Source organism: Urocampus carinirostris, chromosome 6, assembly GCF_059441175.1.
Source record: "Urocampus carinirostris isolate Australia breed hairy pipefish chromosome 6, RoL_Ucar_1.0, whole genome shotgun sequence".
NCBI lineage: Eukaryota > Metazoa > Chordata > Actinopteri > Syngnathiformes > Syngnathidae > Urocampus > Urocampus carinirostris.
In genome coordinates, this window is record NC_142354.1 from 10,305,308 (window position 1) to 10,326,539 (window position 21,232).

The following is a 21,232-nucleotide window of genomic DNA, read 5'->3' on the forward strand; positions in this document are numbered from 1 at the left end:
AGAGTAAGCTTTATTTATGACAGTGAATATATAGAGGCCTCTCTGCTTACCTTCGAAAAAGCGCTCAATTTAGCTTGAGCGCCCGTTCAGCAGGTCTTAAATTAGGCTCCAGTTGATGGTCCGTACTGCTCGGTGGCTTTTTAACTGGCCCACCATTCATCAGTTCATCGTTTCTTTGTATTGAGCCTCGGATATGATGTCACCAATCGTGTAAGAAAGCCATTATGCGACGATGCGGCCTGTGATACTTACGCCAGCCAATCCAGAGTCAGTGCGGATGGCTTTAGGAATTGTTGCGTTGGAGCGGATATGCCATTGAAATGAGCAGCGAGAAAGCAAGGGGAGAACATACAGACGCCAGGTGAAGACAAGAAGTCAAGTTTTCTCTCTTTGAGTAGTCTGAGTTGGAACACACGATATAGATGACACAGAGATGAGATTAGCATGGGCATCTTAGCTGGAAAACAGGTGAGACAATAGCTTGATGCCTTTCCTGGTACCTTGTCAAATTTCATCACAATCTAAAACACTAAACATTGTATTTTACACATTTTTTCAACGGTAGGTCCAGCCGCTTCCATTTGGAGATGACCAGTTTACAAGTATACAATTTATGCAACTGTGTGCTTCTCTGTAGCCATTTTTCGACATTTTGAAAGAGTTGTAAACGTTTGACTTCTCTTGCCGGAAGTCAATCAACAATTGCGTATAATAATGGTGCTTGAAAATGAATCACGAGTGATAGTACACACGTTGATTTTGGGGTCTATTTTGAACACCTCCGAACATCTGGTAAGGAGCCCGCTTTGAGACTGGGAGGTCGGTGGTTCGCGCCCCGGCCGAGTCATTCCTAAGACTTAAAAAGTGGTCGGCGGCGCCCTCTGTTGGCTGCGGCTGCATCGGCTCGCTACAACGGGTCAGGTGCAATCGACATTTCGTTCTGTGTACATTGTTACACAGAATGACAATACAAGGAAATTATTATTATTATTATTATCAGCGTATTGTTCTTTTGAGAGTTTCATTGGCTAACCAATGTGTCAATCATAATTAAGATCGGTTACTACTGGCTAAACATATTTGGAGGTAAAGGAGGAGATCTCTGTTTTATCAATGGGTGGTTTGTTGATTGGTTGGATACCTTAATCGTGGAAAATTTAAGCCTAAACAAAATACTTTAAAATATCTTGCACCATGTCTGAGTTATTTTATTCATATTAGGTCATATTAGAGAGCTACTTCACCTCCTGTAATTGAAAACATTGCAAAAGTGATACGCTGGTTTTTCTTTCAATTATTAAAATTACATTTTTACTTAAAGGTGCTGTCCGGAATTTGGGAAATGTCACTCGCTGACGCCATCTTCTGGTTTGAGTCAAAATTGCAGCCTCTGTCAAACTGCTTGTGCGGCGCATGCAAGTACGCCCTCAAATAAACTCTTCTCTTTTTTCATCTTTTTGGGGGTTTGGGTCGGCGTTGAGACTATTTGAAAATGTCCTTTTCTAACTTTCACCATTTTCATGCTACACTAACAGTAAACCGTGAGCACGATCATGAATTCACTCTCCAGTCCCCAATCCCCCCTTTCCCTGTTGCTAATGTGTTTCGAGTCCTAAACCGTTCTGATCAAAGTAAGAAAAAACAGATAGCGCGTTGGATTTTTGAACTCAGTGAAACAATGTTAACACATACTTAATCGAGAAAATATTCCACAAACATCAGCTCTCTCTAAGTAAGGTTCATGTTATGTAAAATAACTGAAAATCTTTTGCCCTATAAGTATTTTTTAAAACACAAGATTGTGTAATAGTTTGGATATTTTTGCTTACATTTTAAATGAACATTGTTTTTTTTTTTTATGTTTTTTTTTTTTACCACTAGTAAGCGCTATATATTTGTTGGATTCATTTGGAAAATAATATGAAATATGAGCAAAATTCTCTTCAATTGAAAGGATAGTTTTTTAAATTTTTAAATGCTGCTTCTACTAAAGGAAACAATTTTTTTAATTAAATAATAAACAACTTGTTTGAACCGATAAGAAATTAACACCAAAAATGATCAAATTCTATGTCATCAGTTTCTTTTGAAAATGTATGTAAGTGTTCTTATGTAAAACCGAAAAACAGATAACTTGAAAAACAGGTTAAAATTTTTAAAAGAAGAGAGGGAAAAGTATACACTATTATGTAATAAGTTAAGCAAACTCATCTGCCCTTCACAAGCACACTAAACTATTTAAAATAAAACGGTTTTCATATCTTTTATTTTTTCATTTTTGTTCAACGTTGCAGCTAGTGTTATTGCACTTATTTTTCATAGCACTAATGTTCTGATACATTTAAGTCAATTCATGTTAATTTATTTGGCCCTTACTCACAAAGAGTCTCTAAGAGCTGCACTTACCACCGATTATTGCAAACCACAGACTATTGACACCAGTTTAATTCTTGACAGCAGTTAGTTTTCTAAAATATTTTGAAAAAAAAACTTACAAACTTAGATATGGATTTTACAATTAAATTTCGTTACTGTCACGATTTGCGGGCTGACCCAAACGCTGGGAAACAGGAAGAGAGTCAGGCAGTATAAAGTAAGGATTTTATTTCATAACAAAACCCTGTAACAGAAAAACAAAAACAAGCCATGTCCTAACCAGAACTAAGAAACAAAATAGAAACCCGATGTGTCTATGTCAGATCAGTCAATACAAGGGGTTAGGGCAGAGGTAACCCAAAGAGCCATTAAAGCAAAAATTTTTATTATTTTTTTTTGAGAGCGAGAGAGAGAGAGAGCCACATCATATGTTGTAGGACAAAACTGCCAAACCTGGTCGCTAGAAAGAAACTAATTTTTCGGTGCATTTTATTTCATTGTGTGACGTTTGATGATTTGATAATGTATGGTATTTGAAATAATAATAATGCCACAGCCAGTGTCCCATGTCAATATAGATATACCATTTGAAATCATTCTCTCTTCCGTAGTTCCATGTGTAATATTTCCCCATTACATGGCCCAGTGTTGTCTGGTGCGAGCGAGGGCCAGTGCCTCAAATCACAGCATAGCGGCATCTTGCTGGACAAACATGGTGGGGACCTAAGTTACAATTCCACTGTGTAATAGAAATATTTTTATTATAGAAGATAACTTACATTTTAGGCTAATCTACAAGTCTATCTATCTATCTATCTATCTATCTATCTATCTATCTATCTATCTATCTATCTATCTATCTATCTATCTATCTATCTATCTATCTATCTATCTATCTATCTACCTTGGTCATATCCCTCAAGAGGGGTGACCAACAGCAAGATAAACACATACAATAACAAAGAAAATAAAAGGGAAAAAATAGCCCAAAACACACACACAAACATTTTTGGACCATGGCCAATCCCAAATGCACAAACACCCAAACAAGTTAGGCACCTCGGCACCTAAGTTGGTCATGCTTTCGTCCCTCCAAATGAATCAGGACACAAGAAAGTGGCCATGTCACTCGGGGCAGGGTGACACAACACACTTTTGTTCAACAGCAGGGCCCGACAGCTTTCACTGGTTTACCCCTGCCGCATCATACAGGTGCCCTGCCCATCCCTTAGAACACGTCCAAACATCCGACTATCCTTTCACAACACCTCTCCACTCATTCCTATCACCAACAAGAGCTCTAGCTTCCACTAGATTCAGACCTCTTTCCTGCAGTGCACTCATAACACCTTCCATCCACGTCAATCGCGGCCTTCCTATTGGCTTCTGTCTGCTCTGTAGATCCTCTTCAACAGTCGCTTCTCATCCATCCTCTCCATGTGTCCAGACCAACCGAGTACTCGCTTATCCACACACATGCTCAGTTCCACGACTACTCCAGTTCTGTCTCACACAATTTCATTTCTCATTACTCCTAACATACTCCTCAAACACTTCATTTCAAAAACATTTAATTTTCTTCTTAAATTTGCGTTCAGGCTCCAGGTCTCTGTACCATGCAACACAGTTGGCACAATCACACTCTCATACAGTCCCCTCTTAACATCCATACTCATACTCTTGTTGCTCATCACTCTCCTCAGAGCACCCAAAACCTTGCTTCCTTGATTGACTCTGCGCAATACCTCGCACTCAGTTCCACCAACTGCAGCCACATCACAGCCCAAGTACCTAAAGCTTTCAACTTCTTCCAGCACCTGTCCATGCAACCTTATTTCTAACGCCATGCCCACTCCATCACGTGAACACTTCATCACCTTACTCTTCCCTACATTCACACATAACTTACGCCTATCACGTACTCTACAAGTACTACCTTCAAAATATTGCCTATCCATTAATTTATTTTTCTTAAAATCTTTCTCATGATAGAGTGCCATTTAAATGTTTATTCCCAATGGTCGTTTTAAAATATTTTAGTCGCCTCTAGAGGGCGCACCTTCCCCAGTCCCTTCCAAGCTCCTCCTTTGGCCCCGTTTTCAGTCTTCGCTCCGCCCGGCCCCGCTCTCGCCCCGCCCTGGACTTTGAAGACGCCCGTAGCAACAACACTACTCGGTGGCAGTCGACGGGGCAGATTAAACGCCGCTTCTCCTCCGCGCTGATAAGAGAATCTCGCGGGCGTAGGCCTCGCTTCCCACAGCATGGGGCCTTAGCAGCGGTCGCTCGTTCGTTTCGGATAGCCTCCATCAAGCGAATCCCGACGGACACACTCGGAAAGCGGCGACGGAGTTTGGGAGCGTCCGCCGACTCAGCGAAACGGGAAGGAAGACGGGAATGGTTTGGAGGGTGGCGAGGGTCGCACGGAACACGACGCCGAGCTGTATTCTTCGGAGGTCTGGAGTTTATTTTTTGGAAGAATCTCCCCGACGGACAATGTTCGTTTGCTGGCTAGCTGGCTAGCTTAGCCGAGGGGAGAGACGACCCTCACCACCCCTCCCCCCATCTTCAAGGGTCTCCCTGTTGCTACTTGGGCTAACTAGTGTTAGCATCATAAACAATACAAACGCGTGAGACCAACGGAACGCTATCCTCTTTTTTTTAATCTAATAAGAACTTGGACAAAAAATCTGCTTCGTTTAAGTTTTCCACCCAGTGAAGTTGCCATTTAAGTTTCGATCTCCTGTTTTTTCTCAACTTGTTTCGAATGCTGGCATCACAAGATTTCAACCATGATGATCATAAGCAGAAAGCCCGAGGGCCCGATCGCAACAGGTAGTTTCAGTTTTAAGTATTTCTTTGTATTACTTTTGTTTTCAGCTTGTCCTTCTCAAACAGTGGTCAGCAACCACAGTTTGTTACCAGGTCGGACAGAACGAAAAAATGTCGCTTTGTTATTTGCTCATACTGCATGTACTCGTGTATACACACAAGTTTTAAGTGTGTTTTACAAGAATTTTTAGAGTAGTCTATCACCCTAATCTGCATTCATTGTCAACTTTACTGTGAAATATGTTTCGTGCACAACATAGCCCTCAGATGAAATACTCCTCACACCGCATGCAAACATGCACTAAATAAGACGCACTTACAACTATCCATCCCGAAATTATCTGCACCGCTTATCCTCAGTAGGGTCGCGGGGGTGCTGGAGCCCATCCCAGCAGTGGGCAGGGGACACCCTGAACTGCTTGCCAGCCAGTCGCAGGGCGCAGAGGGACAGACAATTCACTAGCTCATTCACACCTAGGGACAATTTGGACCGGCCGATTAACCTGACATGCATGTTTTTGGAATTTGGGAGGAAACTGGAGTGCCCGGAGGAAACTCACGCAAACACGGGGAGAACATGCAAACTCCACATAGGAGGTTTGATCCCATGACCTCAGAACTGTGCCACATGCGCGCTACCACTGCCCCGTCGTGCTGCCCCACATACAACTAACACCTAGTTAAAAAGTAAGCACATATAAATATATAAGGTATAGAATTTTTACTCATCAAATCCACTTATTTGTAAAGCACTTTTCAGCTAATGAATTGAAACTCGGTGTTGCATAAAACATGAATTGTACAATAAGACAACAATATGCCAATCCTTTCACACCCAACAACACTTATTACACAAACACACTCATTGGTTAAAATAGAAACAGTCGGTAAATACTGCTGACCACAGTTGCTCAGCATCGGATGCAATGGGAGATGATTGCGGCACAGTGAGAGGGACACATCTCAAGCCCTAGACCATTAGGAATGTAGATGTAGAGGATTAAGAAAAGACAGTTCATTTTATGTCATTATCCGACTATTTTTTTACTCATGACGCCATGTGGCACAACAATGTCATGGATCATTATGGGAAAGAATCCAGGCGATACAGCATTGTACAACGGATAAAAATAGTGTATACAATATGCCTTTCACTATGGCATATACTGCAACTCCCTTGTGGTCTAGTATTACAAATTTATTCAGGTTTATTATTATTATCATTAATGTTATTGCGCCGGTCCAAGAATATTGTCAGATATTGAACCAGTCAGTGGTACAGAAAAGGTTGCAGCCCACAGTCTTAAACATTAGTTTTGGATACAGATGTCCTCGTGACTATGCTAAACATGCACCCCCTTCCTTGTTGTTTTTTTCTACGAAGTGCACCACGAGACTACAATCGTTGTGTTTTGGCGCACATACTAAGAAATCCTCACGTATTTTTTTGTTGACTTGCATGATTTCATTTCGCTCCCTGCATGAGGTCATATGTTGATAAGATAAGCAGGCGCAGGAGTCAGCTTTTAACCTGGTCACGTTTTGGCTGCCGTTTGAACTAAAGCGTCCGGGCCCTACTTGCGTGCAAAAGGGATTATCTGAACTTGCAAAGCCACATTGCCTCAAATACACTTTCAGTCTGTGAGTACTTTATATAGCAGGTGTGCAGTTCTGCAAGGTTTCGTCGCTTTTGTTCTGCAAAGGGTCTGCAGCACCCAACTGTATTTTTGCATACCCTTGCAGGTCAAGTGAACACTACAAAAATAGAATACCCAACCGGCAGAATTTTGAGTATATATTTTCTCTTTTTAAGATATTTTATCTTCTCTAAAACATTATAATATCAAAAATATCCTTGAAATAAGATGATGGTTTATTATTTTGCTCACTTTAGGAAATAATTTCAAACAAGTAGAACAGTCTTCCATGTGCTGATAATATATATAGTTATCAATTATATTTTTTAATATTTTTAATTTGAATGAAATAGATATAAATTATTATGTTTCTTAATCAAAAACAAAACTTGAATCTAGAAAAAACATCTAAACTTTAAATATTTCGTCTCTGTGGTGTGTACTTTCGACCAGTTATGTTTAAGGCTGATCAAAAGGCTGGTAGGCTGAGGTTTCACCGTTAAACAAACCAGAAAATTATATTTTTTTGCTCCAGAAATTCACAAATATCGGTTCATAGCGAAATAATGCTAGCAAGGGCCAGTCGTGGGAAAACAACCTATATCAATGTTGAAATGAATAACATGTGACCATTGTAAATTACATAAACTGTTATGTTTTGCGTCATTTCCAAGTAACCCATTTGTATACTTTCCAAACTTGGTGTTTAAATTGATTGCATCTGATTTAATAATATTTTTTGGGTTTCTCCGGTACTTGCCTGTAATCAAAGTATGTTCTGGATTTCAGAAATTTGAGGGAACTACTACTTTGCAAATTTTCACAAGTTTGAGTCGGTCCCCAAAAAGTCAGGTTGTGTTTGAAAGTGTTGAAACCCAAGACACGCGATTAGGGCTCTGTAGTAAGCTAATGGCGTGGAGGGGTCTGCGCTTAGCTAATATTTTGCATGGAGACCTAAAGCCTGTGTTTGCTGTGCTGTCCTGCGCAGGTCTGCTAATGCGCGGGTATCCAGGCAGCCGCTCTAATCTGTTCTGCTGCAGGTCTGTTGACTAGAAAGCCAAAGTGTGACGCACCTGCCCGTGTTCAGAACACTCTCAAGGGCTGATTGCGGGGAACACCAGTTGTTTTTCTCGGAGCCAACCAAACATGTCCCCAGTCTACAGTGCCTTGAAAAAGTATTAGCCTCTTTCCCGAATTCTGTGTTTTTTGCATATTTATCACTCGCAAAGGTTTTAGATCATCAAATTAATTTTAATGTCTCATAGAGACAAACCAAAGAAATACAAATTGCATTTTTGTAATGCTGATTCAATTTATTTATTGCAAAAAAAAAAACAATCTGTCCGTGTGTGAAAAATTAAAGTTACAAATTAACCGTGACTAACCATGGTTTCTAGAAACCATTCCACAGACCACACCCAAAATCAAATGCTCCCACCTGTGTTGAATTAATTAACCTGAATAAGTGAAGTAGGCTACACAATCTCAAAAATCAGTTGACATGCCACCATCCAAAGAAATTCCAGAAAAGTGAGTGAAATCTATCAGTCAGGAAAAAGTCACAAAGTATTTCCAAGGTTGTGGGGCTCCAGCAGACCACTGTCAAAGCCATTATCCACAAATCCCCAAAACTGAAAAGTGGCAAACCTTCCCAGAGTGGTGAACCAACTACGATGACTCCAAGAGTGCGACCACTGCTCATCGAGGAAGTTACAAAGAATACTTTCAGGGAACTGCTAGCCTCGTTGACCTCAGTTACGGGTCAAGGTTCATGACTACTATATGAAAGACACTGGCCAAAAATGGCACCCATGAAATTGTTCCCGGGCAAAAAACAGTGCTGTCACAAAAGAACACATTCGTTTCACGTTTGCCAAAAACATCTGGATTATTCTCAAGACTTTTGGAGAAACTTTCTGTGGAGTAATGGGTCAAAAATGTAACTTTTTGGAAAGTGTGCTGCCCATTACATCTGGCATTTGACAAAAAGAACACGAGGCCAAAAGTAAAGTATGGTGGTGGCTGTGATGATCTGGTGCCTCAGGACCAGTAGAATATGCTGTGTTTGACGGAACAATGTTTCTGGTGTTTAGGTAAGATCCTTGAAGGAAGGGTTGTCTATAGGATATTTTTAAAAAATGGTATGATGATCTAAAACCTTTTGAGAGTGATAAAAATGCAAAAAAAAAAAAAAAAAACACAGAAATCAGGAAGTGGAAAAATCCTTTTTAAAAAAACAAAATGTTGGGCAATCTCACAGAAGTAGCTTAACAACGACTGAGATGACAGCCTGCCGACAGACTTTGTCATCTGAGAAAGCAGCTACGAGCTGGACTCATTCATACATTCAGCCGCTATCATCTGCGATGATGTGACACCTCGCTATTGAATGACCACGCGAGTTCTTTTTGGGAGCACCTGGTGCACGTAGGACAGATGGGCAGACGGAAAGATGCTGTCGTCACATGGGCATCTGTTACCCCTGTTAGGCCAATAATACCACTTGCAGCGCTAGCAATCTGGGACCCTAAGCCCTACCTAAGCTGGTCAGGTCGCTTGCCACGCTCTTGGGTACAATGTACGTTCACTTGGCAGACCGTCACGGGAAATGTGCGCTCTCCGGTTTGTTTTCACAACTTTGACATGATAATCAATTTTGATTTAGCGCTGGACTTTTTCCAACTAGATTAGATGCCCCTTTACCATGACTCCTCGGTGGTTTTATGGATTGAATCAGTTCCCTTTTTGTTTGTTTCTCCGTAGCGCGTCACAGTGATGGACTATACGACTCGTACATGAGGACGGATCACATCCTCAAAGAGGACGCTGACACAATCAGTCCCTCTGCCCTGCCTCCCGTACCCAAGCTCGCAGTAAGCAAACATACAAACACACAAAGCCAACAAAGCCCAATTTCCTGTGTCTTAGCGGGCCGTCTCTAGACATCCTGTTCCTCGGGAGAGTTTCGAGCCGACTCCCCCATCTTGTTTGTTTCATGTCATCTCATTAACTTGGCTCTTCTTATCTCTACCTTTGCATGAGAGTGAGGTTAGAGTATATCTTTACTTCCACCTGTCTGTACTTCCATGCAGCCTTAAAGCTTCAATAAGGATTAACCTGATGTTTGTAAACATGAATTATTTTTAGATGTTTCTGTGAAACCACTCAGGCCAAACTAGGGCTCCATAATTAACTGAAATTTAATCAATATTGGGTTCTGACATAGTGCGATTGTGTCATCAGAAGATATTGCGTTTTTTTTCCATGGATTTGTAGTTTTATGTTTGTTGTTTTCCCCTTCATTATTTGAGTGATGAAGTGCTTGGCTGACTCGGCGGCAGCAATGATTAATATCACTTCTTGAGAGTGTAAAGCATGAACACAATACCAACATAAAATTTACAATGTATTTATTTCATGTCCTTCAAAGCTCGATTCATCATCAGATACAACAAAGAGTTGTTTGCCTTGTCATGCTTTTTTGAGTTTATCTTCCTTTGTATTTCCTCCATTCTCTTAACATTCGTCTCGGGTACCGTAAATAAAAATAGTGTTAACGAGATAAAATTAAATGCCTTTTCGTATTTCATCGGGTTCGATTCCCGTTGCATTCAATGTTTCGCAATTTTGGTCAGTGATACTTTTTTCAAAGCGTGTTACCAAAGATTTTTTAGATAAAAAGAATATGCTTTTGCATGAATAAATCAAATATATAATATTTACATTGGACATATTAAAAAATAAAGCTAATGGAATGCCCTGGTTGCGCATTCTGATGTGAATTTGTGAAAAGTATGATTCAAATTTACAGAAAACATAAGCTATTGATATCTTGTCTTTCGCCATTCATCTAATATTTGTTTTCCCTAATTTTATTGTACCCTTTTCTCCCCCATATTTTTTTAACTGAAAAGACTACTTCATAAGGCTGAACTTTTACGTTGCAAATCTGGAAATGCCGGTTCATAACCACGAGAAATTAACATTCTCCAACGGTTACATAAGTGTGAAGAGATGTTAATTATTGTAAAAACAAAACATTACTTTTGACATCTTCTGCCGACGGGAGGTTATATCTTGCAGGTTTTCTTAAGAGTGCAAATATTTGTTGATCTCTGAAGATTTGTCATAAAATATGTTCATCTTTTGCCTGAAATAATTGTAGTTGTGATTTTATTTAATCTACTGTGCTCAAGACTGTTTTATTGTAAGCAGCTAGTAGGTCTAGCAACTAATATCTTAAAAAATGTTTCTTTTTTTATTGTCAGTAGATTTAGTTGTCAAGGCCAGTTGTCGGTTAAATAAAGGAGGTTGTGCTTGATTGCTATTATTATTGTCATTTATGATTTGAGAGATTGTCCATTTTTATGCTTTTCTCAACATTTGATAACTTTTTTTCCTGTTATTAAAAGTGGGCTGATGTTCAGCTTTGGGTGCCATATGAATGGCTCTATTAGCAGAAAATGTGCACACCATGAATGTATGAACACCAAAAGAGGCAAAATGGTTTGGTATAGAGTGTCTAAAGATTTATTGGACTTGAAAATGTGACCCACAAAGTAAATAATTAATCAACACGGCCTCCCCCACCCTCATTGTACTGCTGTGCATAATCCTCCATCGGTGGGCCCGCACAGGGGTTTGTACACGTTTTCTGAACCGAGTCCACTCTTCTTCTTTTGTATTTGCTGTCACGCTCGCCGAGGTAACGTCCTCGATTGAATGTAGCTGACAGCAGCGTGCCCCAGATAAGTTTGTTGGAGTGCACAGGACCGCTCAGTCCAACTAAGCCATAAACTCGGAAGGACTTGTCATTGTTTTTATGCTGGTATACTATTTGTGTGTATGGGTCAAGGGGCTCGATCAATGACATCGTTTTTTACAGTTTGCGGGGCAGCTGCCTAAGTTCAAAGGGTCGGCCATTTGGCCACCCATCATAAATGGAGATCGTATAGTTAGACGTGCCTTTTGTGCCTTTGCTGGCATGCAGGCTTAGACTCATATCTTCATGTCTACCAGAAGAGTGTACGACAATAAAACACGTGTCCCTCTGGACAATTGTGTGATCGAAAGAAATTCTGTTTGCTTTGTAATTTGCATGGCAGTTCTGCTCACTTGTACACCGACCAAATATAACCTAACCTGCGCTTTTAGTTACCTAACCCTTGATGATTTCAAACCATGTCAGGGTGTAAAAGAAATACCTGGGCCATTCTTAATATGAATGAATGAAACTTTATTTTGAACATGATCAAAATAAAAAAATATAAGTGCGGAAGACTCAAGAACTGAAACACCCAAATACTACAAATGAGGTCATCAGCTTCACAATCCTTGGATTATTCTTGACTTTGCTTCGAAAATGATATATTTTCTATGGGTTTTTTACACTATAGTCGTGTTTAACACCACACTACATCTACGTTTTACTTGGATGATTGCGGAAAGATTGTCTTGCCACGAGTAAGAGCGTTTAAAGGTCTGAATTCCAGGAGGTTGCTCAAACGAAACTGCCGACAGGAAGAACTGGAATTTATTTAAAGTTCAATCTAGGCGTTTTAAAAATGGTTGGCACTAAAATAAGCTTAAGTCATAAAATGTTAATTATCGAATCCAGTCAAACATGTTTGGTTGAGTCACTGAGTTTTTCTTATGTCACAACAAATCAGACATTTGACAGTTTATGAATATAAGTATATAATGTAATGGGTCGTGAATCTTCTTACCAGACTGGATCTCTATCCAGTTTTACCGGTTTGGCCTACTTTGGGGGAGATGTGCCATGTGACACTCAATTTGATTGGAGGAGACCAGTGCTGCAAAGATTGATGGGCTGCCGATTTTGATTATCTAAATTTAGTGATCAGTAAATGTCAATAGAAGTTTTTGATTGCTTATGCCAAAAAACGATCCCCTGCATCTAAATCAAGGCCAGCCTGTATTATGTGTGGCGCTCCTCTGGATTAATGGTGCCTTGCCCATGAGCACCTCATCAGTTCCTAGAAGTAATTCTATATGCAGTCCATTGAAACAAGTCTTGTAAATGGAGCAACTGGTGAGCTGGAGTTCACCCACAATATCACACTCCAGATGGCTGTTCGTCAGCCGTGCGTCACAGAATATTTTGATTGGTGTCAAATGTAGCATGCATATTTAGATAATTTGGTACAAACTAATGCATGACCAAAACTTTCATAGTCTTTGTTGATATCTGAAAAATGTGCTTCGTTTAAAAAGCTGGGTTTTGAATTTTGAATCATAATAGAAACTGTTCCATTTGTGGTTTTGCAAGCGTCGTTCTAGCCTTGTCTAAGTATCACGGGTTATGTTGAATCTTTTACACCTAACAACATATACGTATCCTGTGCTCAACAAACCTGATTGGTCACTATTGACCAGTTTGGTACAAACCGTTGAAGGTTTTGGTTTACACCTCCATATTACACCGCCAAAGATGATGTCTCTTCTTCCTCTTCAGGCGGTCAGTAACAAAAGTGTAATGAGGGATCAGATCAGCGTACGAGGTGGCCAGCTGAAGGTCAAGTATCTGTACGAGGATTCTTCTAAGATCAGTTCCATCACTACAACGGCACCTCAGAACGTCGGGACCAGCGGGCAGACGCAAAGTAAACCGGTACCGGCCACCACCTTGTCCAAGGATCACAGTGCTGACAGGTAATGAATCAGCAACAGAAAGTATTGTATTTTCCACCCTATAAGGCACACACCATTATCTGGTGCACCCCCAAAAAGTTTTTGTCATACTTTTCATACATAAGGTGCATGAAAATGAGACTACAGTAAGAGCTGCCAGGTGGATTTGTGTATAAACATTGGGCTCTTCATGCTTTTACGATACATACCAATATAAAATTGCAAAATACCATATGCAACTGGAATTGAACCAGAGTAGTGGTGGTGAGGGCGCAGGCACTTTACCACTAGTCATACAGATGACATAAAGAAAAAGCATAAGAGGTTTTCTCATATTCACGGAAACACTGATTTGCATAGTGCATTCTGATAGGTTAAACCGTCTCTCCATTACCTCGCTTGTGCACCAATAATGTTGCGATTTAATATGTATATATATATATATATGTAAGCTAGGTTGAATAGTATTTTGTTGAAAGACAGTTTTCTCTATTGTCTAACATTTGTTGGTGAAGAAGTGATAAGAATTTTAATCATCAGAATGCAGTATGTAAATCTGTGTTTTGGGCACATTAGTAAGAATAGTGTGATAATAAAGTGTCAATTCCCATTGTATAACACCCCGGCCTAAATTGCAAAACAATGTAATAGCTTGATCGCGTTCGTATGGTTAGTATATGCATTGCCAATCTTATCCATCGAGACCCACCTCCCAGTTTTCTGGCCAAATGGTTTTAAAGTCCGGGAGATATGGTAACATTCAAACAAAGTCGAAAGGGTTTTGCTCACCACCAGTCCTGTTTTGATCTATCACAGTTCCGAAGCCAGCAAAGGTTCTAATGAGAACTCCGGCACTCACGGGGTTACCAATGGAGGGGCCACCACCAAGCTGTGCGGACCCCTAACGCCTGAGCAGGCTGTGAGATTATACCGGACTCAGTTGACCAGCCTGGAACAAACCGAGGTCCTCTCGTACTCCGATGTCTATTTTGTGGGACCTAATGCCAAGAAGAGACCGGCTGTCACCGGCGGAAGCAATAATTGCGGGTACGACGACGAGCAAGGCGGTTATATAAACGTCCCCCACGACCACCTGGCATACCGCTATGAGTTCCTCAAGGTAAGCGTGATCGTTTTGTTAAGCTGTAGTCCAGCTTCGTTAACCAGCCCTCCCTCTTCCGTGGTCAGATCATCGGCAAGGGGAGCTTCGGTCAGGTGGCCAAAGTGTACGACCACAAGCTTCAGCAGCACCTGGCTCTGAAGATGGTCCGCAATGAAAAGCGCTTTCACCGGCAAGCGCAGGAGGAGATTCGCATCTTGGAGCATCTGCGAAAGCAGGACCGCAACGGCACTATGAACGTGGTGCACATGCTGGAACATTTCACCTTTCGCAACCACATTTGCATGACTTTTGAGCTGCTCAGCATGAACCTCTATGAGCTGATCAAGCGCAACAAGTTCCAGGGCTTCAGCTTGCCCCTGGTCAGGAAGTTTGCACACTCCATCTTGCAGTGTCTGGAAGCCCTGAGCCGGCTCCGGATCATCCATTGCGACCTCAAGCCGGAAAACATTCTGCTAAAGCAGCAAGGACGGAGTGGCATTAAGGTATGTTTCAGTATACTCTAGGGTGTCGGCTTACGACTATTTAAATTGTTGTTTAGTCCCAGACTATTAAAAAGATTTAGTCGAGAAATGTGATCATTATTTTTTTTCTCCTTAAATTTATTATGAAATTGATTTGATTATGGCAGAAAAACAAGACAAATGGGTACAATTAAAAATACATCTTTTATCAAACATACTGCAGATTCGTAGAAAAAAAAATCGATATTTAGAACCAATTAGGCATAGTGCTCGTCACCAGAGACATAAATCCATAATGAATCCTTTATAATTTTCTTAGGGACGGGCAAATTTCAAGATTATAAAATGTATCCCTGTAAACCAAGAACAAGCTCATTAGCAGCAGTAGAACAGTCGAGTGATGTTTATTTGTATAGCCCCTTATCTCAAGAAGTCTCAAAGGGTTGTACAGACTACTACAGATTATTACCTCACCATCCCCTGATCCAGGCGAAAATGGATGTTGCAAGGGCATCAACAAACCATACACAGACATCGTCAACATGAAATATAGGTCATACATAAGCTATGGGATATGAGTGTTTTAAGCAGAGATTTAAACAGTTCCACTGAGGTTGCAGATCAAATCTTCATTTTCCAAGCAAAAGCAGGAACGTACGGGGGAATTCAATCTGAAAGATATGAGGGGGCATGTCCATGCTTAATTTTATATAATACCAACATAACCCTAAAATCACATCTTAAACTGACAGGTAGCCCATGCAGGTTAGCTAAAATCGGTGTAATGAGATCAAACATGCACCCATCCATCCAATATCTGCACCGCTTATCCTCAGTAGGGTCGCAAAGGTGCTGGAGCCCATCCCAGCTATCTTTGGGGAGTGGGCAGGGGACACTTTGCAAGAAGTCGTTCTATTCACTGTATCTAGGTTAAAAGCCCCCCAAAATTGAGAATTTTTGGTAAGCATACTTGATGTTGAGGCTGTCATTTCTGTATGTTACTGCTCGAGACAGCGATGCTATTGCGCTTGAGCGACTTTCGGAAGACTATATTCATGTACAGATGCCTCACTATGATGGAAAAAACGTGTCTGGCGAAAATAGTCAAAAAGGAAAATCGTTGTCGACAACGTTGACTCATCGTTGCAGCCCAAGTATTCCCTTACCGTTCATCCTTAACCCACTCATCTCCGATCCCGCCAGGTGATCGACTTTGGCTCCAGCTGCTTCGAGCACCAGCGCGTGTACACGTACATCCAATCCCGCTTCTACCGGGCTCCCGAGGTGATCTTCGGAGCCCGCTACGGCATGCCCATCGACATGTGGAGTTTTGGTTGCATCCTGGCCGAGTTGCTCACAGGCTACCCGCTGTTTCCCGGCGAGGACGAGGGCGACCAATTGGCCTGTGTTATGGAGCTATTAGGCATGCCGCCTCAGAAGGTCCTGGAACAGGCCAAGAGAGTAAAGACCTTTATCAACTCCAAAGGCCACCCACGATACTGCGGCGCTAACACCCTACCCACGGGCGCCACGGTGCTGACGGCATCCCGCTCCCGGCGTGGAAAACTGAGAGGCCCTCCGGCTAGCAAGGAGTGGAGTGCCGCGCTTAAAGGTATTCCGAGAATTTCATTTTTTATCAATTAGGCATAGAATGTGTAGTGTTCCTCTCCACGATTATGCAAATGTATTTCTCAAGGTTCCACAGGCTTTGGGATTTGAGAAATGTAGTCTCAAAGTTAACCCATATAGCTTGTTTGCGGTAGAGCTGTGACCTCATTGTGTGAATTTCTCTACGGGGATGAATAAAGTATCTATCTATCTAAAACACATTTTAGTCAAGTCACTTACTTACTTACTTACTTATTGCTCCAGCGAAGGTCGGGGGGTCCCGTCCCTGTGCGTTGAGCCGACCAGATGAACCAGGTTTTTCCAATGCTGGCGGTCTTGTGCCAGCTGTTCTGCATCCTCTACGGCAACTCCGTGTTGTTGGAGGTCGCCCGCAACGACGTCGAGCCATCGAGTGCGGGGTTTCCCTCGTGGTCGTCTCCAGCCTGCGGCCTTTGGGTCAAACCGGAGAATGGCTCGTGTCGGATGGTCTGGTGGTAGACGAAGGACATGGCCAAACCAGCGGGTGCGGCGTTGTGCGACCAAGGAAGATGCTTGGGGCTGGCACGTGCGGGCTCTGAGCTCTTTATTGGAGACTCGCTGGGGCCACCTGATGTTCTCGATGGTTCTGAGAGCCCTGCTATCAAAACCATCGATTCTTGTGGCCAGGGTGTCGTTCAGGGGCCATGTTTCTGAGCCATAAAGCAGGATAGGGAGTACGGCGAGGTTGTAAATGCGGAGCTTCGTCTTGCGTGCGATGGTCTGGTGCCGCCAGAGTGGTTTCCAGAGAGACTGCAGAGCAGATGCTGCCAGGGCTCTTCTGCGGAGAATCTCTGGTTTTAGGTCCCCATTGTCTGTCACCATGGACCCCAGATATACAAAGCTCTTGACAGGCTCTACGATGTCGCTACCAATTTGGATGGGAGGTGGATCTGGTCCATCACCGACATACATGAACTTTAGTCAAGTCAAGTCATGTTTATTTGTGACAACCTTAATCTCAGAGTCTGAAAGGGCTGCACAGATCAAAGACTATTGCAAACTACAGACTATTATGACGCCCTCCCCTCATCTAAAACCTACATGAGGGCAAATAATACACATATTATCAACATAAAATATAGGTTATTCATATGCTATGGATACAAGTGTGTTTTAAGCTTAGATTTAAACATTTTCACTGAGGTCGCAGATCGAAATCAGGGGAAAGAGCATTCCACATCACCGAGGCCCGAATGGAGAACGCTCTCGAACCCGCGGATCTCTTCTTGGCTCTTGGGATCACTAGTAGACCAGCGTTTTCAGAGCGAAGGCTCCGGACCGGAACATAGGGGGAAATTAAATCTGAAGATATGAGGGAGCAAGTCCTTGCATGATTTTGTATAATATCAACAGAACCTTAAAATCACATCTTAGACCAACCACGCAGCCAATGCAGGTTAGCTAAAATCGGGGTAATGTGATCAAACTTTCTTGTCTTAGTTAAAAGCCTCGCTGCAGCATTTTGCACTAGCTGAAGGCTCTAGATTTTGGACTTTGAAAATGGCGAATCCCATTAAAGGTACATAGTGAGATATTGGACCACTAGATGGCACAAAGCGAAAACCAGTGCCAAATGAGCACAGCATAGCAGCAAGATGCCAGACTAACATGTCAGCAACTACTAGGCATAGATTCCGCTATGTGTTTTTTATTTTTACCAGTTTGACCCTTCTTGGCTGCTTACTCTTTTGCTGTACCATTTACTGCATCCTCCTGCAACACAACACCTAGGCATTTTCCACAAAAGCTACCAACGCTTCACGCAAAACATTCTTAACTTATTTGGCTAATTAACTTGGGAAACAATATGGCGACTGGCTTTCTATTTTGATGACGTCACAGCTCAAGATGACAAAGACAAGACATGCTGTCTTCAAATTGCATTACTTTGGAAAATAATTGGAATATATGGTTAATATCTAAATGGATTTTATGCAAAAATAATGTACTATTTTCTCACATTTTGCATGTTTAACATTTTCACATTGCCTTTAAAGGTTGCGAGGACGCCACCTTCATTGACTTCATCAAGAAGTGTTTGGACTGGGACCCTTCGTCTCGTCTGACGCCGAGCTTGGCCCTCAAGCACCCTTGGCTTTATCGCCGGCTGCCCAAGCCGCTCCCCGGAGCCGAGAGGAGCCAAGGAACTCCCGCCAAGAGGCTCCCAGACCACCATAGCACCTCCTTCCCTTCCATTATAGCAAAAGGAGGATCCAGTCTGGTCACCACGTCTACAAGCAACAAACTGAGGAGCAACGTGTTGGGGGATTCGGTAGAGGCAATCCCAATTCGTACAGTCCTACCCAAACTTTTTGCATAGAGAGTCCTGCTTGTCTCCTCTCTCCCTCCTTTGCACTTCTCAGGAGGAGTCAGCACAGGAGGAAGTTAAAGTTGGGTTTTGAAATGATCTCCTATCCTTTGTTTCTATGTGTTTTTACAGAGTGTGTTGTCAACACAGCTTTTTGTTAGTAGCTGAGCAAAGGAGAGACACTGCAAGAAAAAAAACTAATTTTAACTGTTTTTATACAGAGAATTTACTTCTGCGTTGGCACAGTTTCCATACACTTTGCAATTGAAACCATGCTTTGTACAACTGTTTTGAGTGTTTTTAACCTTCTCACACGGGTGTTTTTAGTTGGCCGCACTTGAAAGGCTCACTCTTATTATTGAACACTCTGAAGAGTTAAAAGGGCTACAAATTCCCCACGTAGCTCACCAGTGGCTGAAGCTTTACTCAATCACCGTAGAAATGAGCACATTGACTCTGTTCGCTTTGACAACATCAAACGTATGGCCCGCAATATTTTTTTTATTCCTTCTAATTGATCTTTTAATCTCCCCCCCTGGTGCTAGCATGTCCACTTAATATGTAACAGATACACCCAGTGGTGGTGCTGCTGCTGAGGCATATTTAAAGGTTACTTATCCAGAAGGGCGATGAGGGCAGAAGCTCCACTTGTCACCAAGTTGTCATGGCCTCACTTTTTTTCCGTTTCATCTCTACTTGGCCTCGTTTCTGTATCCAATCGCGTTTATGGACCATTATTGAGGGTTTATACAAGGAAGTCTGGAAATCTGAAAGATATGTTACTCAATGTGCAAAAATTGAGCCATTTTCTTAATCTTGATATGGGCATGAAGGCGGTATGGTCGTCTTAGGTACGGATTTGAAGGCATGTTTCTCAGGGAGCCATACTTGATTATTGATTCTCCAACCCGCCACCACTCGGCCAAAAGCCAGAGAATCAGAACAAGATCGTAGGTCAAGTTTTGCTATCAAAATGAAGTTGTCCTTTTGAAAAAATGTTGCATTCTAAAAAAAAAGGGGGGGTTCAGGCAAAAACAAAGCCTAATTTAAAACAGCGCTAACTAATTAAAACTGTTAAGAAGTTTTTGTTAATCCTGTTACACAGGGCAAAAAATACTTGAAACCAGTACTATGATGGGCAAAAAAAGTCGGCCACGGCGCATCAAGGCATTTTGCTGCGCTGTAGAAAAGCCACAAATGGAGCTCAGCCTGCATGCTTCACAATCTGACCTAGATTCGCTCCCTCTCCCCGTAATGTCCTCAAACTGTGTCATGTGGACCTGGGAATCTCGTCAACCCATTAAAATAACATACATTCAACTATGGTGCTTTCGAGTCAGCCACACACACACAATTGTCAGGGGCATGTTGTATGGACCACACTGCTCAAAGACTATCTCATCCCTGTCAGGGATATTGACTGTTTCGTTTTTAAAATAGAAGTGTTTTCTTTGGCGAGTCCCTCTCGAAAACGTCAAGAATTGGAATCCAAACCTGGATTAAGAAGAAAAGATGTTGCTGTCATGTTGTACTCGTGGTGTGCGATGTAGTTGCAGGATGTTTGCTGGTCCAGCATGAGATCCTAATCTTGAAAATGACAAGCAGAAGAGAAATGTAAAGTAACCAAATGAAGTTGTAATAGATTTTTTTATGAAAAAAAAATAAAAATATTCTTACGAGCTCAGTTGCAATTTATTGTTGTTGTTTTTTTCAATATACAGCGTTGTTTTTTGTTCCAGTTCTACATTTAAACATGAAAAATGCATACAATTAATCCTTAGATAGTTTATTCTTGAGCCAAACAAATCAATCTAGCCAGCTAAATGGTGTCTTGTGTGCATAATTCCGAATGATGTCACAACATTTGGTTATTTACTGATGGCATCACTTCAGTAAAGTTCAGATTTGACCAAATATCAGTCTTAAGAATCCGTGTGTGTGAGAGTAAAAAGCTTTTGTACAAACAACGGAAGAAGTTATGGCTAGCAAGGCTAAACAGGAAAGAAGCTCTTTTAAAATATGCTCATATATGCTCAGCACTTCGTGTCAGGTAAGAATCTTAAAACTTGATGTCATATATTTAGTGTTGTGTGTAGTGGATCTGCCGTCATATGCGGCGGTTAATAAAGTGCTTTCTAGTTGCCACGTGCAAGTTACAAATGCTTTTGTGCTCCCTTTACACTGAAGTAGCATAAGC

The 21,232-nt window shown here is 41.6% G+C and overlaps 1 protein-coding gene across 7 annotated transcripts; it reads left to right on the plus strand.

The window, feature by feature from the left end:
* Nucleotides 1–282: 282 nt before the first annotated feature.
* Nucleotides 283–19,320, plus strand: dyrk3 (dual specificity tyrosine phosphorylation regulated kinase 3). Of its 7 annotated transcripts, none has more exons than XM_088337799.1 (8): nucleotides 283–468; nucleotides 566–602; nucleotides 9,606–9,715; nucleotides 13,321–13,517; nucleotides 14,313–14,616; nucleotides 14,685–15,101; nucleotides 16,284–16,692; nucleotides 18,725–19,320. In XM_088337799.1, the coding sequence occupies exons 1-8, from the start codon at nucleotides 445–447 to the stop codon at nucleotides 19,045–19,047; spliced, it is 1,821 nt and encodes a 606-aa protein (XP_088193925.1). In that variant the 5' UTR covers nucleotides 283–444; the 3' UTR covers nucleotides 19,048–19,320. The 7 variants fall into 7 exon arrangements, with proteins under 7 accessions (XP_088193925.1, XP_088193931.1, XP_088193929.1 ...); XM_088337804.1 differs by lacking the exon at nucleotides 566–602 and adding an exon at nucleotides 1,322–1,419 and having other exon boundaries at nucleotides 302–468; XM_088337803.1 differs by lacking the exon at nucleotides 566–602 and having other exon boundaries at nucleotides 299–468.
* Nucleotides 19,321–21,232: the final 1,912 nt, after the last annotated feature.

Excerpts from the sequence above, each read along its gene's own strand:
- dyrk3 (XM_088337799.1), top strand. The coding sequence starts at position 445 with ATGGGCATCTTAGCTGGAAAACAG. Across the intron at positions 9,716-13,320 it reads CTCCCGTACCCAAGCTCGCA|GCGGTCAGTAACAAAAGTGT; the intron begins GTAAGCAAACAT and ends CTTCCTCTTCAG. Across the intron at positions 16,693-18,724 it reads GTGGAGTGCCGCGCTTAAAG|GTTGCGAGGACGCCACCTTC; the intron begins GTATTCCGAGAA and ends TTGCCTTTAAAG.